This window comes from Eschrichtius robustus, chromosome 12 (genome assembly GCF_028021215.1).
Source record: "Eschrichtius robustus isolate mEscRob2 chromosome 12, mEscRob2.pri, whole genome shotgun sequence".
In the NCBI taxonomy this organism is placed as follows: domain Eukaryota; kingdom Metazoa; phylum Chordata; class Mammalia; order Artiodactyla; family Eschrichtiidae; genus Eschrichtius; species Eschrichtius robustus.
This window is the reverse complement of record NC_090835.1, coordinates 104,999,095-105,014,586: the sequence shown is the minus strand read 5'-3', so window position 1 is coordinate 105,014,586 and position 15,492 is coordinate 104,999,095. Positions and strand designations below refer to the sequence as shown.

The 15,492-nt window shown below is 44.2% G+C and overlaps 1 protein-coding gene across 4 annotated transcripts in view; it reads left to right on the top strand.

The window, feature by feature from the left end:
• Window positions 1-15,492, top strand: part of FARS2 (phenylalanyl-tRNA synthetase 2, mitochondrial) — a 393,466-nt gene that overhangs the window by 78,512 nt on the left and 299,462 nt on the right. For all 4 annotated transcript variants that reach the window (XM_068558492.1, XM_068558489.1, XM_068558490.1 and 1 more), the window contains exon 3: window positions 1,471-2,123. In XM_068558492.1, coding sequence (XP_068414593.1) covers window positions 1,494-2,123 — 630 coding nt within the window. In that variant the 5' untranslated portion in view covers window positions 1,471-1,493. The remainder of the gene's footprint in view (window positions 1-1,470; window positions 2,124-15,492) is intronic.

The following is a 15,492-nucleotide window of genomic DNA, read 5'->3' as shown; positions in this document are numbered from 1 at the left end:
ATTTAAACTTGCTCGTGGGCCAGCGGGGAAGTTTTCAGAATCCTTCAGTGTTGTCTTAGCACCCCCTGTACCTTAGAGTTTGGGCCGCTATACCTGGATCTTTGTCACCTCATTTTTGATGTGAACAGCCTGTGAGTGAGTTCCAGCTGTGAAATCTGGTCCCCTTCTTATTAAATTCTGGACATTAAAAAAAAAATCTGGTCAATACGCTGTGTCCTGGCTGCTCTGTGTCTCTTCCCAAGTGAGTTTAATCCTGCTCCTGGTTTCCTGTGGGTGCGCAGTATGAAAGTTGCTCTTTTACAAAAGAGACATGTAATTGATGGGATCCTGCAATGGTATTAAGTTTAAATGACATGACCAGATGTGAGGACAGAAAAGATTTGCATCTATAAACAAATAACTTCAGCTGTCCACTGGTACAGTGTATCACTCTGTGTAATATTTCCTTAAGTTTTTTCACTTTTATTTTTCAAAAATCACATAAAAATAACCATTACCTAAATTGGTGTATTTTACTGGAAACATCCAAAAGAAAAGTGTTGTTCATGTCATCTTATAATATGGTGAACTAATCCAGAAGTCACATTTTGTCAGGAGTGAGCAGAACTTGGTGGTTATGAGGATGAAATGGGCAGGATGGCATTTCAAACATTCTCCTTCCATCCTTCAGAGACGTGGACGTAATCATGGGCTTCCTTTAAGGAATGAGACCCCCAAAAGTAGTCAAAATAAAAGAAAGTCAGGGGACTTCCCTGGTGGCGCAGTGGTGAAGAATCCACCTGCCAGTGCAGGGGACACGGGTTCCAGCCCTGGTCCGGGAAGATCCCACATGCCACGGAGCAACTAAGCCCATGTGCCACAACTACGGAGCCTGTGCTCTAGAGCCCGCGAGCCACAACTACTGAACCCGCGTACGACAACGACTGAAGCCTGCGTGCCTAGAGCCCGTGCCCCGCAACAAGAGAAGCCACCGCAATGAGAGGCCCGTGCACCGCAACAGAGAGTAGCCCCTGCTCGCGGCAACTAGAGAAAGCCTGTGCTCAGCAACGAAGACCCAACGCCGCCAAAAACAAAAAATAAAAAATAAATAAAATAAAATATATTAAAAAAAGAAAGAAAGTCATCACATTGATAGTTTTATTCAACGTGAGGGGTCCAGGACATGATGTGACCTGATAAAGGAGATTTTCTTTACACTCGTGGATCTAAATGTCAAGGGGAGGACAACTAGAGATTAGGGATCTAAACATGACGTTCATGATTCTCTTGATGTAGAGCAGAGAACATAAGCCTCTCTGGGCAGATTTCCTTAATTGGCTGTTCTGGCTGAGTGGGGGAGGGGAGGCAGGCATCAGTAGGGTGGTGGGGAGCTGGTGGGAGACAAGGCGTCCCCGCCCCCCCCCCCCCCCCCCGCCCCTTACTTTCCGCAGAGTGAAACGTGACTGGTGCTTATGTGTGTGCTCTTTCCAGAACCCGTGAAAGAAGTTGCTGCGATGGTTGGCTGGGCTCTCAGGAGAGCTGCCCAGGTGCGCGTCCACCTGGCAAGGAAGGCCAGCGGGGTCTGCCGAGGCCCTGAGCATCAGGCCTTGGGCGCGAGGCCCGCTGCCCTGGAGCCCGCCGGCCGGGGAGCCCCGGGAGCCCCCGGGCCCCCGGGGGGCGCGGTGGAGCTGCTGGGCAGGTCCTACCCCCGGGATGGCTACAGCAACCTGTCCCGCAAGGTCCTGTCCAGGGTGGGCAGGAACCTGCACAACCGGCCTCATCACCCGCTGTGGCTGATCAAGGAGAGGGTGAAGCAGCACTTCTACGCGCGGTACGTGGGCCGCTCGGGGACGCCCCTCTTCTCTGTCTACGACGACCTCTCCCCGGTGGTCACCACCTGGCAGAACTTCGACAGCCTGCTCGTCCCGGCCGACCACCCCAGCCGGAAGAAGGGCGACAGCTATTACCTGAACGCGACCCACATGCTGCGCGCGCACACGTCCGCGCACCAGTGGGACCTGCTGCGCGCGGGGCTGGACGCCTTCTTGGTGGTGGGCGACGTGTACCGGCGCGACCAGATCGACGCCCAGCACCACCCTGTGTTCCACCAGCTGGAGGGCGTGCGGCTCTTCTCCCGGCACCAGGTGAGTGCGGCCCCCTCTCGGGTGTGGAGGCCCCTGCGGTTTATCTCAGCCAAGCCCCCGGGGTCCTTGACCGTGCTCGGCACCCGCCGCGCGTTATCCATCCTGGGTGGCGTCCTCTGTGCAGGCGGAGCTCAGTGCTTTCTGGCTGATGCGTTGTGTCAGTAGCCGCAGGAGTTGGCAGGCCTTTGCTGCCTCGTGTCTATCCTTTTCCTCCCAGTCCCGACGTGCCTGTCTCTGGGTTTCTCCTTGTGAGTGGGTAGTCAGTGGCTCACACTTACCCCAATCCCGGATGACTCGAGATGCAGCCCTGAGACCCGTGGTCTGGTTACCCCGGATCTCAGTTAGCGGAGGTTAATTACATGTTCCGGGTGTTAGGCACGAATGAATTTCTTAGGTAGCCCGGCGACTGGTGGTTTGGTGGCTGAGACTGTAAGCTGTCTTCTCGTCCCACACGCTTTCCTTACCGTCCCCTGCTTTAGACTTGTGGGTGCTTTACATTTTTTCTTTTTGAGACGTCTTCATTATTGCTCTTCTTGAAGTATGTGTTTGGATGCATAGAGCCTTTTTGATCAGGAAATCTGATATTCCGGCCATTCTCAAAAGCACCCAACACCTTGCATCTGTTAGCTGACATCCTGATATGTTGGGCACAGCTTTTTGTTTTTTTTTGGCAATTTATGAAAATTTCTTAAAGCTTGAGTCTATTTCCTAAAAAAGTGCAATATCACTTGTCTTTCGTTAACATATTTTAAAACCGTCTCCGTTTTTATGTGAGAAACAAATGGAATTAATGAGGCATTACTCCTTTAGTACTTCTTCCAAACATGTTCATTGAAGCAGGAGGAATAATTGTCACAAAGCTCCTTCCCACAAAACACCAGGTAAGTGGGTTGTCGGATATGAGCAGGAACAGTATAGGATCCTGAGGCTGATAAGTAACCATCATTTGTTGTGTTAAATGAGTCGTGTTTTAGGAGAGGACTGTTTGCTTCAGGATGTGCTATCTTCCTGGGAATTCTTGATAATTCAGAAATAGGTATTAGCTTTACACAAAAGGCCATCCAAGCTTGATCCCAGAGCTGCTTAGATGAGCGCTTTTGCTACTAGGAAAAGCTGACTATTTTCTATGTTAGGAGTAATAACTATTAACAAGGATACAGATTTATTAGGAAACAAAAGGGAAATGGACAAAGACAGGTCAAAGTCTGGGAAATATGACCAAGTGATGGAACGTCACCTACAGTTAATGAGCCAGCAGAGGTGCGACACCAGTGACAGGGTGTCCAGGTCACGGCAGTGGCAGTCTCATTACAAAAATGAGAAAGGACAGTGCTCCCTGGTTGGTAAGCCTGCAAGCCGTGGGAATGGCAGAGGAGAGGAGGCTGCGGGACACACACTGGTGTTTTAGTGGCGGAAAAAAATCCAGGCTCCCTTAGAAGGTGGGAAACGGAGCGGGTAGGGAATTAACCTCATCTCGTTTCACACTTGTGCAGGGTCTGGTCCAGTTTAGCGGGGAGCAGGCATGGCTTGTTTTCAGATGATGTGACTGTATATTCTGCTTCTAGTTAGAAAGATTACCCACACACACATGTACACGTATGTGTCTAAGAATACAGTTTGATAAAGTAATTCCACGTGCCGTATTTCGTTTGCTCCTCGTAATAAAAACCTGTGAGACAGATTATTTCCACTTCAACCACGAGGAATCGGAAGCCCCAGTAGGTTAGCGACTTGCCCAGTATTACCCAGCCAGCTGGTGGCCCAGTAAACCCTGAACTTCACCTGTTCTCCTGTGGTCTGTTGCTTTTCATAGAGGAGCTGCTTGGGACCCAAGCGGGGCTTTAGTTCCAGGAATGGTGTGGGGGAGATAGGGGTGGAGTTTTGTGGATTCCTGGCCTCAGCTAAAGTGTTGGTACTAAGTCTGACCTAATCTTAAATCTCAAAAAAATTTGTTTCCTTCTTTCAGTTTATTACCCTATGAATAGGATTTTTTTCAATAGTTTTAATCATGCTACACATGTAATTTACAAAACTATATTGTCATCCTTTAAAGTTTTCCTGTTATTTCATAATCTCAGTAATCATTGTTTTCATCACTACATGGTATATTTCAGCAAGGAGAAAAGTGCATAGAGAGGTATGGGGTAAAGGAACAAGGATAAACATAGAAATGGCTGAACTATGACAATGTATATTTTATTTAACTATTAATTGTGAATAAAACCCTTTTGTGTTTCGAAAAAAGGTAAGATGTATCGGTATTCACAAATATAAATGTGTTAAATTTACCAATTTAAAGACATACATTATCAGATTGGACATTTTTCAACTAGAGAAACCTGAAACAAAATCACACCAGAGGTTGAAAGTAAAGGGCAGGAAAAATATATATCAAGCAAATCCTTACTAAAAGAAAGCTGGTAAAGCAATTATTAATATTAGATAGAATAGAATATATGGAAAAAATATTAACTACGAATAAAGAGGGATAATACATCGACCAGGATGCTTTATGACTTAGGAATTTTAATGTGCCCAACATCATAGCCGTAATAGAGAAACCAAAACCGAAGAAATAAAAGTTAAGTTTGACAAATTCATAATCATAGTAGAAGATTTTAAATAACCTCAATCAAAAACTAATGGATTAAGCAGACAAAATGAGTAAAGATATAGGAAATCTGAAAAATATGATTAACAGGCTTGATTTATGTTTATTTTTAAAATTCTGTAACTGTGTGTGTGTGTGTGTGTGTGTGTGTATTTCTTTGTGTTTGTACAGACAGACAGACACATACATAAATCCTGTACCCAAGAGCTGGAGGTATATAGTCACATGGAATAACTTAAAAAAATAAGGGGCTTCCCTAATGGTGCAGTGGTTAATAATCCGCATGCCAATGCAGGAGACATGGGCTTGAGCCCTGGTCCGGGAAGATCCCACATGCCGAGGAACAGCTAAGCCCATGCGTCACAACTACTGAGCCCACATGCCACAGCTAGTGAATCCCGCGTGCCTGGAGTCCGTGCTCCACAACAAGAGAAACCACAGCAATGAGAAGCCCGCGCACCGCAACGAAGAGTAGCCCCTGCTCGCCGCAACTAGAGAAAGCCCGCGCGCAGCAACGAAGACCCAACGCAGCCAAAAATAAATAAATAAATAAATTTATTAAAAAAAAAATAAGCTGCCCATGTACTAGTTGACAGTTGAAGTCATAAACAAATGTCAAAGAATCAGTAACATTAATAGAACTATGCCTGACTACAATGTAGTTGATGTAGAAAGCAGCAAGAAAAGGATAATAAAAGTTGCCATATCCTCGGCCATCTAAAAATTCACAACTATAGATTCGTGGGTTAAAGAGAAATATTAGGATGTATCAGAAGTTACTTATCACTCACCAACAATGAAAATACTCAACTTCAAACTGCTCGGGCATGGGGGAAATAGTCACTTTATTACGTAGGAACTTGGCCGACCCACTTAAGTTGTACCATCACAGTTAACATTAATAAAGCAAAATGGACGGGATGTAACTAAAAAAAGTATGGGCCATACATTTTGTTTTAAATATATTATTAAAAAAAATTAAAACCCTGCTAAAAGCAAACAGCGTTGTTGTCAAAAGTGGGAAGTGGGTTGTTTAGTTTTTAGTAGTCCCAAGTCTTACAAAACAGACACAGCACCTGGAATAGCAGAACCCCAAACCACAGACAAGTCCCCAACACCCTGGCTGACAGGGTCTCGCTAAGCGCTTCAGCGCTGGCTGGCAGATCTGCACTGTGTCAGAAACTGAGGCAGTGGGGGAAGCCGGGGTCCGAGAAGGGGAGAACTTCCCTAGGAGTCTCCCAGAGAACAAACCGTGGGAACCAGATTGACTAGAGGGGTTTGACATTAAGTCCTGGTGGCAACACTGTTCACTGGTGGCCACTACCATCACAGAAAGAAGGGCAGCCAGACATACGTGTCTCCTGATGGAAGAATACAATGCCACCTATGAAGTCCTGCCAAAAACTTTGGACCTAAATCAGTTCAGATCGCTAGATCCAACAACCAAATTTATAGGCGATACAGAGGACAGAGAAACACATTAAACTATACCATGTAGATGTGATAAGCAAAATCCAGCCTGGCGAAATTCTACAGCAATGTTCCTCAAGATGAGATCTGCATAACGAAATAAGTACAAGAATCAGAAGTAAGTGATTAGAAATGTTTAAACCGTCATAGTCAAGCCTGTTGTCAGAGGACTTCTGTGGATCTGCGTGCAGACTGGTCCAGGTGTTCCCAGATGCTCTTGGTGAGCTGCATGTGCTTAGTCTGGGTGGCAGTTTTGTGCAGTAGCACCGTGTATCATTTCGAGACCGATTAGAAATCTAAGCACCGTGTATCATTTCGAGACCGATTAGAAATCTAAAACTGTCTCTTTACCGTAGACAGTTTGAGAAGCACTGCTCTACAGGATAAATGATTCAGTTTCTTCAAATAAAAGCAAGGAAAACAAAAGGGAAAAACAGTAGATGGTGCCTATAGGTTAAAAGGACAGATCTCAATCAATCACAGCGTGTAGATCCTATCAAGAGAAAACATCTTTCAAGAAAAAAAGATTTGAGACCATTGGAAATTTGAACACTAACTGAATATTTGAACTCAAGGAGTTCTTTAGTTTTACTTTTCTAAGGTATGACAATGGTAGTATATTTTTATACAGTCATTCTCTTTCAGAGATACATACTGAAATAACGTGTGAGCAAAATGATCGATGTCTGGATTTTCTTCAAAATAATGGGGGGTTGGTGTTTGGGGATGAATGTAAGAGGATTGGCCATGAATTGTCAATTATTGCAGCCGGGTGTTGGATACATGATGAATCCAACATTATCCTTTCTATTCTTTCATATGTTTGAAATTTCCCTAATAAAAGTTGGAAGAGAAAGACTGAAGGAAAACATTGGGATCAGTCAGTCTGTCAATAAAAAAAAATTTGCTGAACATGAACTGGGATCCGGGGCTGTAAGAAGGTATCACACAGTCACGAGAAGGTCCCTGGTTTCACGGGGAAGACAACAATTAAGATTAAAAGAATAACGGGAGGCAGGAGATAATTAAACACTGGAGTGTGAGCACAGATTACATCCAGTAGAAAACTGAAACCGATTAAATCTAGAATTAATAGCCTCTCTTCCATCATTCTGAGATGATTTTACTGTGAGGTTTTATAAAATCTGAAAGACTTGTAGTCTTTCTCAAAAAATAGAAAAAGAGGGACCTATCAAGCTCATTTCACATTAGACTTGTTAATAACAAATTAGATAAAAAAGATAATATTAGAGGTTTCATCTTTATGAACACAGATTATTCTCATTTTTCATGAACAGGTACACAAGTATTAAATGAAATGTTTGCAAATTTAATTTGTTGTTGGAGTATTGTGTCCTACCACATTATTACTATGCACGTATTACTTTATACGCTATTAACTGATACAAGGAGAAAAAGCATGTGATCACCTCAGTAGATGCGGGAAAATAACTTGGTGACATTTAATGTTTTAAGATGTTAAAAAAGCAGTTGATGACATTACTATCTTATGATAAAAACTTTTAGCAAGCTAGGAACAGAAGGGAACTTCCTTAACATTATGAATGATATTTGTCAAGCACTCACAGCATACATCATAATTAGTGGTGAATCATTATAAACAGTCCCATCAAATTAGCAACAATTCAGGGTTACTTGCCAACCTACGTGGGAGGTTCTAGTTTATGCAGTAAACCAGAAAGAGAGATGAAGATCTGAGCATTGGGAAACATGAGATAAAGCTGCCTCATTTATAGGTGACATGATGGGCTACCTAGGAAATTGAATAGAATATCCAGAACAATTATTAATGCTAAGAAGAGAGTTCAGCAGTGCTGTTGGGTACAAAGACAATATACAAAAATATATTTCTTATCTACAGGTAATAGCCAGTTAGAAAATAAAATGGAATAAAGATTTTATTCATAACATCACCTAAAACTTTGAAGTATCTAGGTATCATTGTTGCAGAAGATGTTCAAGATACTTGTAGATAAATTTGTCAGATGTTATTAAAAGACGTAAAGGAAGAAGAGACAAAGGAACGATATACCATGTTCCTAGATTCATGAAGATGACAGCTTTCCCAAAATCAATCTATAAGTTCATCGTAAATCTAATAAAAATGTCTACTGCGTGTTTTGGAGAAGTTGAAGGACTGATTCTCAAATTTATAGAAAGAGCAAGTTTACAAATAGGCAGAAAAAAATTTAAGAGCACCAGTGTAAGGGGACATGCCTTACCAAGCATCAAGACTCATAACGCTCCAGTTATTAAGATGGTTTTGCATTGGCACAAGTTTAGTCAAATAGAGAACTTTGAAACAGCTCTCCTCATATTTGGGAATTCGTTTTCATTATAAAATGGAAGTGATGTTAAATAAGTGGGGAGATGATGGATTCCACATGAATTGCTCTGCGACACTTGTCTATAGAGGAAAGAACACTTGGTCTCTACCTCACACCAAATGCAAAATTCAACTCCGGGTGGTTTCACAATCCATTTGTGAAAAGGACGTCTTCAAAACTGGAGAAGAAAATGTAAGAGATTATTGTTATCACCTTGGGGGTAGAACACAGTCTCTTAAATCGAGAATTCCTAAACAAGAAAAATCCTTAATGGAAGAAAAATTTTAAAGTTGACTGCGTTAAGGTAAAACTTACACCTAACAAAAGAATTCTTAAACGAAGTTAAAGGGCAAGCATCAGGCTGGGTGGAGAAATCTGCTGTGCATGTAACTAACAGAGGATTAGTGTTGATCAAGTATAAAGGTCTCAGTATGATAAAAAGAATCCAGTAGGGAAAAATCTGAAATACCAAGAGTTGGCCGGTATGTGGAGCCGTGAGAATGCTCTGAGGGAGTATAAAACCCACACCTGGAACCCCACTCTCAAGTGTGTAGGTCAGGTGCGTCTTGAGTGCTTCTGTCAGTGGATAGATGAGGATGCTCATAGCACTGTCAGTACGGTGTGGCGTTCATACGCCTGTGAAAATGAATAAACCACAACCAGATACATTAACATTAGTGAATACAGAAAGGAGCATTCGGCAAAGAAAGTTATAAACGCTTACATTGTATGATTGCATTTATGTAAAGTTTAAGACATGGGCGCAACTAACCAATATATTATTTTGGGGTTCGTGCATATGTGGACAAGTTATGGAAAGCAAGGGAATGATTTAAACATTGAGTTTGGTTGTTACCTCTGCAAGGAGTGGCAGGGGATTGTGATCAGGTAGGGCCTGAAAGGGGCTGCAGAGTTTTTGGTTCTGTTCTCTTTTCTGAAAATGGATATGGGTGGTGAGCAAATATGTATGTGCTTTTATTACTACTTAAAATGACATACACTTTTTATAAATCAATCGTGTAATTTTTTTTAAGAAAGAAAAATGGGCAAAGAACATTAACAGCCTGTTGATGGAAGAAGCATGAGATCAGCCAGTAAACAAGGATCGGTTTTATCGGTAAATAAGAAAATGCAAATTAAAGCAACCAGATATTCTTACAAACCGATTAGATTAGCAAAACTTAATAATCTTGACAGTACCAAGTATCTAGAGGAACCATAAATCTTACACCCTTCGACAGGGAGTGTATGTATTTGCCACCACTTTGTAGAGTTATTTGGTAGTTTCCTTTTTTGTTTTTTTTTCTTTCTCAAATTGTGCGCTCTGGAATCTGGCATTTTTCTTTTAAGTGTTACAAATAAAGGACAATGGGCTCTAATTGTACATTGAGTACTTCACAGCAGTTAACATAAATAAACTAGAGGTACCCATGTCACCTTGGATGAGGTTTTAATAAAACGTTGAGAGAAGCAGATAAGTTATGAGTGATACTAAACTAGGATATCTTTCTAATAGGTATTTCAAAATATGCCCAACAATACGCACTCTCACTGTGCGCTTAGTTCGTGCTGCCTCTCTCTCTCTCTCTCTCTCTCTCTCTCTCTCTCTCTCTGCGTGCACTACTAGCTCCAGCTCTTACTCACTACACACACATGCATGCACACCACAGCCACACCGTTTTTTTGTTACATAAATATGTAGGTAGGTGTGAAAAAAGTACATGGGAATGATAAACACCAAAAGCAAGACAGTGATTTCCTGTGAGGTGAAGGCAGGGCAAGTGGTGGTGGCACAGGCGTCATCAGTGTTTGCAAAGGAATCAAGACGTTATGGATTTTTTGGAGCATAGAAGGATCTCTGAGACTGAAGAGTTTGAGAGCCACTGTTCTATAGCTTCAAAACTAAATTTTTTGAAAACGTTTATTGAGACATTTATTTTTGCAAAAGACAGCAGATTTCATGTGGTTGCTGGTCCCACCGGAGGGAGCCCATATGAATCCTGTACCTATTTAATCTGATTTAAATATATTAATTAAAAAGTACACACCTGGACCAGTGCTCAAAGAAGCTCCACTTTCCTTTGGTCTCTGGAGATGCCTGTCCTGTCTCGCTGGTGGTGCCCTGTGCAGGGGGCCTGCGAATGCACGGGGTGGGCAGGGGGCAGACATTCTGCAGTTTACTCTCCACTCTTGGCTGCAGAGGCTTTGCTTCCTCTGTGTCTCTATCCCCGTTTGATGATTTCCTCTGGGTCAGTGTTATCCAGGGTCTTTCTATTACATACACTTGTGCAAGTGATAGTTTATTCATGCTGAGCCTTCCTTCCCGCCTAGTTCCGTTTTCATTATTGTAAAAAAAAATTCTAAATGCTATGTTTCTTCCTCCCTTCCTTCCTTTCCCCCTTCTCCCCTACCCCCCTTTCTTTCTTTTCTTTGGTAAATTTATTTATTTATTTATTTTTGTCTGCCTTGAATTTTTTTGAAATTTTTACTGGTCTATGAAATACAAAATTTTAGGTCTTAATAACTGAAGATGTGGTGATGTTATGGAGAAGTTGTAAATATTTTATAATTAATATATGATTCGTGAATATTCACACAGAAACAAAGGAGCATGTCTTCATAGAAGAGATAAATGAAGGTGTACAGAGAAGTAAGCTTTTTTTTCTTATTAGGTTTTTTTTTTTTTTTTTGGCTGCATTGGGTCTTCATTGCTGCGCGCGGACTTTCTCTAGTTGTGGCGAGCCAGGGTACTCTTCATTGCGGTGCACGGGCTTCTCGTTGCAGTGGCTTCTCTTGTTGCGGAGCACGGGCTCTAGGCACGTGGGCTTCAGTAGTTGTGGCACACGGGCTCAGTAGTTGTGGCTCATGAGCTCTAGAGCGCAGGCTCAGTAGTTGTGGCGCACGGGCTCAGTTGCTCCGTGGCATGTGGGATCTTCCCGGACCAGGGCTCGAACCCGTGTCCCCTGCATTGGCAGGCAGATTCCTAACCACTGTGCCACCAGGGAAGTCCCGAGAAGTAAGCTTTTGCTATAATTTTGACCACAACGATTGCTATATACTACTTCATCATGATGTCTGTGTCAAGTTCATATCCCATCCCACCCCCCTTTTTATAAGTGATCACTGTTACTCCCCGTTTCCCCCTGTAGGAGTGCGGGTAAGGGACTCCTCCATAGACTTGTCTGCAATGGCTCAATCCTGGTGGAGTAGACATCCTTCATTACAAACAACCCCTTTAGCCTCCATCGTGGTCCATCCTTGTTAGAAAACCACTCTCATTTATCATTAGAAAATTTTATTTTTCTTCCTTTGATACTCTCTCCCACTTTACAGATGGTTCATTAGAACCCTACTGTTCCTGGGCTGCTTTTCCCAGGCTCCCCCACTGTCAGTCTTGTGGTGATCCAAGCACAGTCTCTTTATTCTTGCTCTCTACCCGGAATCACTCTTTTGTCCTTCAGTGAATGACAGGTTTTATTCTCCACCATGTGGTGATTGGGTTTCCTTAATAGCCTCATGTGGAGTGGGCTTTATTGAAGGCGTTTTTATTTGGCCTTGATAGATTATAGTCACCATGTTTCCCTAATCTCTTCCTGAAAATCTTTTAGGAAGGACTCCCCCCTGTCAGAGACACACTTACACTGAAATGGCTTTTCTTTTTTAAAATCCTTTTTCTCTACCCAAATGTTTACTCTGGTATATCTCTTGACAGTGAAGCAAAAGGCGGCTGGTCACAGCCAGGACCCATGATATGTTGGACTTGGGTAGCACCTGGTTACTGGGGGACAGAGGGGTGTTTAAAGCGAGCCCGGTCTCTGTTTTCTGTGGTGCAGGGCCTGTGCAGATAATTAGTTCTTGCTTATGACAAGGTCGGAACGAATGGCCTCTCAGCCTGAGGCCCCGACACGGACCCGTGGCTTACTGTCCGTGACCTCGGGGAGCTGTCAGCACTTAAACTGCCTGGAGCTGCTCGTTTGTCTATATCTGGTTTCTCCAGCCGGCCAGCCGGTGCCTAAAAGGTCGCTCTTTCTTCCTCGTGCCTCGTCCTTTCTCTAACCCAGGGTCCTGCACCGAGCAGCAGTTGGTGAACGTGGTACTCGAATGCCTCCCTTGCTCTGCCGATGTCCGCTCTGCGAAACATGGCAGCTCACGGTGTCAAGTGCGTGGCGGCTCACCCCTCGGCTTTTCGCTCTCAGAGCCGTTTCTCCTGCCCCAGGCTTCCCGAGGGGCAGCTGGATCTGTCAGGCTGATCGCAAGGCAGTGGCCGCCTGTGACTGGATCAGGGCAAGCTTAATGTACAGGATTAGTAAGTGTAACACAGAGAATCGGGGGATGAGGGGTTGGCGGGTGAGAAGAGAACTCTAGAGGGCGTGGAACTCGCAGCTACAGGAGCAGCTGCCGCCCCAGCCTGAGGCTGAGCCCCAAGGGAAGAGCTCCCCCCACCCGACCCCCGCACCCCCGCCTGTGGCTCCCGAGGGGCACCAAGCTGGGAGTGGTTTCATGCTGATGGCATCGCTGGATATCCACCCTCTGGAATTCGCTGGAAATCTGCTTCTGAGGTGCCAGGGGAAGCTGTTTTGGGGGAGGTGTCTTGCAGGAAGCACTGTGCTGTGAGATTGCCCAAGAGGGGCAGTCCTGGGGGGCGGGCTGCCGCTGCCCACGCTGCAGGGCACAGGCGCGGGGATCCAGCCAGAAGCCCCTCGCAGGGTCTCTGCAGCACCTCTACTGAGCCAGATCAACACTGCGCCAACTGGCAGAGGACGAATATTTAAAGGGCCCAACTCGGTTTTTGCGAGCAGTCGATGCAGGGCTGATTTGTGGCCGGGAGGCAACAGTCAGCTGGCTCCCTTTCCTGCGTATCTGGAAGGCTTCAGGGAGACAGGCTGTTTTTCCCCCAATCAGTGAGAGGCTAGGGAAGGTCGCATTTAAGGAGGCAAAGCCATTTGTCCTTGATGCTATCTCAAGGTTTCTGAATATAATTTAGGTGGTGGGGAAGCCCTCTAGTTATTGGTTCTTAGTACATGGAACGTATAAAGGATGGGGGATGGTTTGAAGGGTAAAAGCTCATGCTTCTGAACCAACACAGCATCTAGAGAAAAACAGATGAATATCTTCTATCTCAGTCCTCCAGGATCTCAAGAAAACTATTACCATGTCTATTCTCCGTTCGCTGTTGGAGGCCAAGAGGGCCTCGTTGGGTTTTACTGAGTCCACATAATTACAATAACGATATTTTTTGTACTAGCTCAAGTGTTGTGTGAAAGCAGCAGAAATATTTTCACAGCGATGTTATGCTCTTTCACGGTAGGCTTCACACCTTGCTAGAAACCACGTTTCTTGGCCTGGTGCCCATTCCTGAAGCTGTTCTGTGGACAGTGGTGGAATTTCACGTCTTCAGCTTGGTCGGTGCCGGTGGGCGGTGACGGGCTGGAGTGTTCTTCGTCGGCCTCCGACGGGCCAGCAGCCCGTGACGCTCACATACCGTCGGACTGCGTGTCCAGATCCCTGTGCCTACCCTTGGACGTACAGGGTGACACCTGCTCTTTAGCTGATAGCGTGCCCTTTATCAGGTACTTTAAATAGCCTCTTTCTGAGGCTTTGCCTAATGTCATGCCCCTGACTCAGCCTGGGGTAGGTCTCTGTGAAGTTGTAAACTTGTTAACATGAATGAATTTGAAAGATAAAGTAGGGTTTTCTTAAACTGGATACATCATCTAAACACCATGCTGTTTTTCAGCTTTATAGAGACTTTGTACAATGTTGTATGTGAATTGATAGCATTTCATCAGAGCAATGATTTCCAACATTTTTCTTTTACCGTTTGAGAATCTGCTGAGAGGTTTGGACACCCTCCACAGATACACACACACTTTGTATATACGTAGCTTAAGAGGTGCTATAGGCACCCGGATTAGATGATGAAATTAGAAGAGAGTGTCAAGGAGCCACTTCAGTCTCCACGTTGCTGATTTCCAGCCTAAGTCTGTAGTAAATTGGAAAAACCTCTTCTTTATTCTCTCAGCCGCTCTCTCTTCCCACTTCTGCTGCTTCTCTGTAATACTTCTCTTGGGTCACGTTACCGTGCTGGGATTGTGTTTGGTGGTGCATTACATGAACAGCAGACGTTAGGGTTAAGTTAGCCGTAGGAAGGCAGAGAATGCCTCCTAACTTGGGAATGACCGGATGTTAGCTGTCGGGGTGATTCGAGGATCAGGCTGAAGTCAGGAGTTAAGCGTCACAGGCTGCCTAGAGCTGGAGGGTGGGTTGAGTGTATTTGGGGAAGCCAAAGGAAAGATTTCTGTGTAAGTCTCAGAGCCTCTTTCCTGGGGCAGGGAACATTCCAGATCCAAAGAATGGCAGTAGTTGTTCTATGTTTAGAAAGCTTGTAAGGCAGACAGCTACCTGGCGATTGGACTCAGGTACAGAGTTGAGAGCGTGGATCTTGTGGGGAACAGATCTTACCACACAGCCAAGAGGAGGTGACCCGTGTTAGGGCTTAGTAATTTGTTATATGTATTATTTAAGGTTCATGACCAAGGCTTAAAACAGGGAAGGATTTATACCAGACAAATGGAAAAAATAACTTTCTCACAAAAGGATCTTGAGTGAGAGACTGTTTTTCAAAGGGAGTTTGGGCTACCATCTCCAGGGTGATAGATCTCTCAATATTTTTAGGACATGGACTCTTAGATCAGGAGAAAAACCCCTCAGTTGAGTTGCCCCAACTCTTCCACCTTTTCAGTGCAAAAAGAACTGTGTGGTAGCAATCCTGTGTCATTTTGTGGGGAATTTGGCATTGGGTCCACGTAGAATACAGTCCATCAGCTTTGGCAGTAGTGGTATAAATGATTCTTATTTGAACTACAGTGTCTTAAATATAATTTTTTTAATATAAATTTATTTATTTATTTACTTTTGGCTGTGTTGGGGCTTCGCTGCT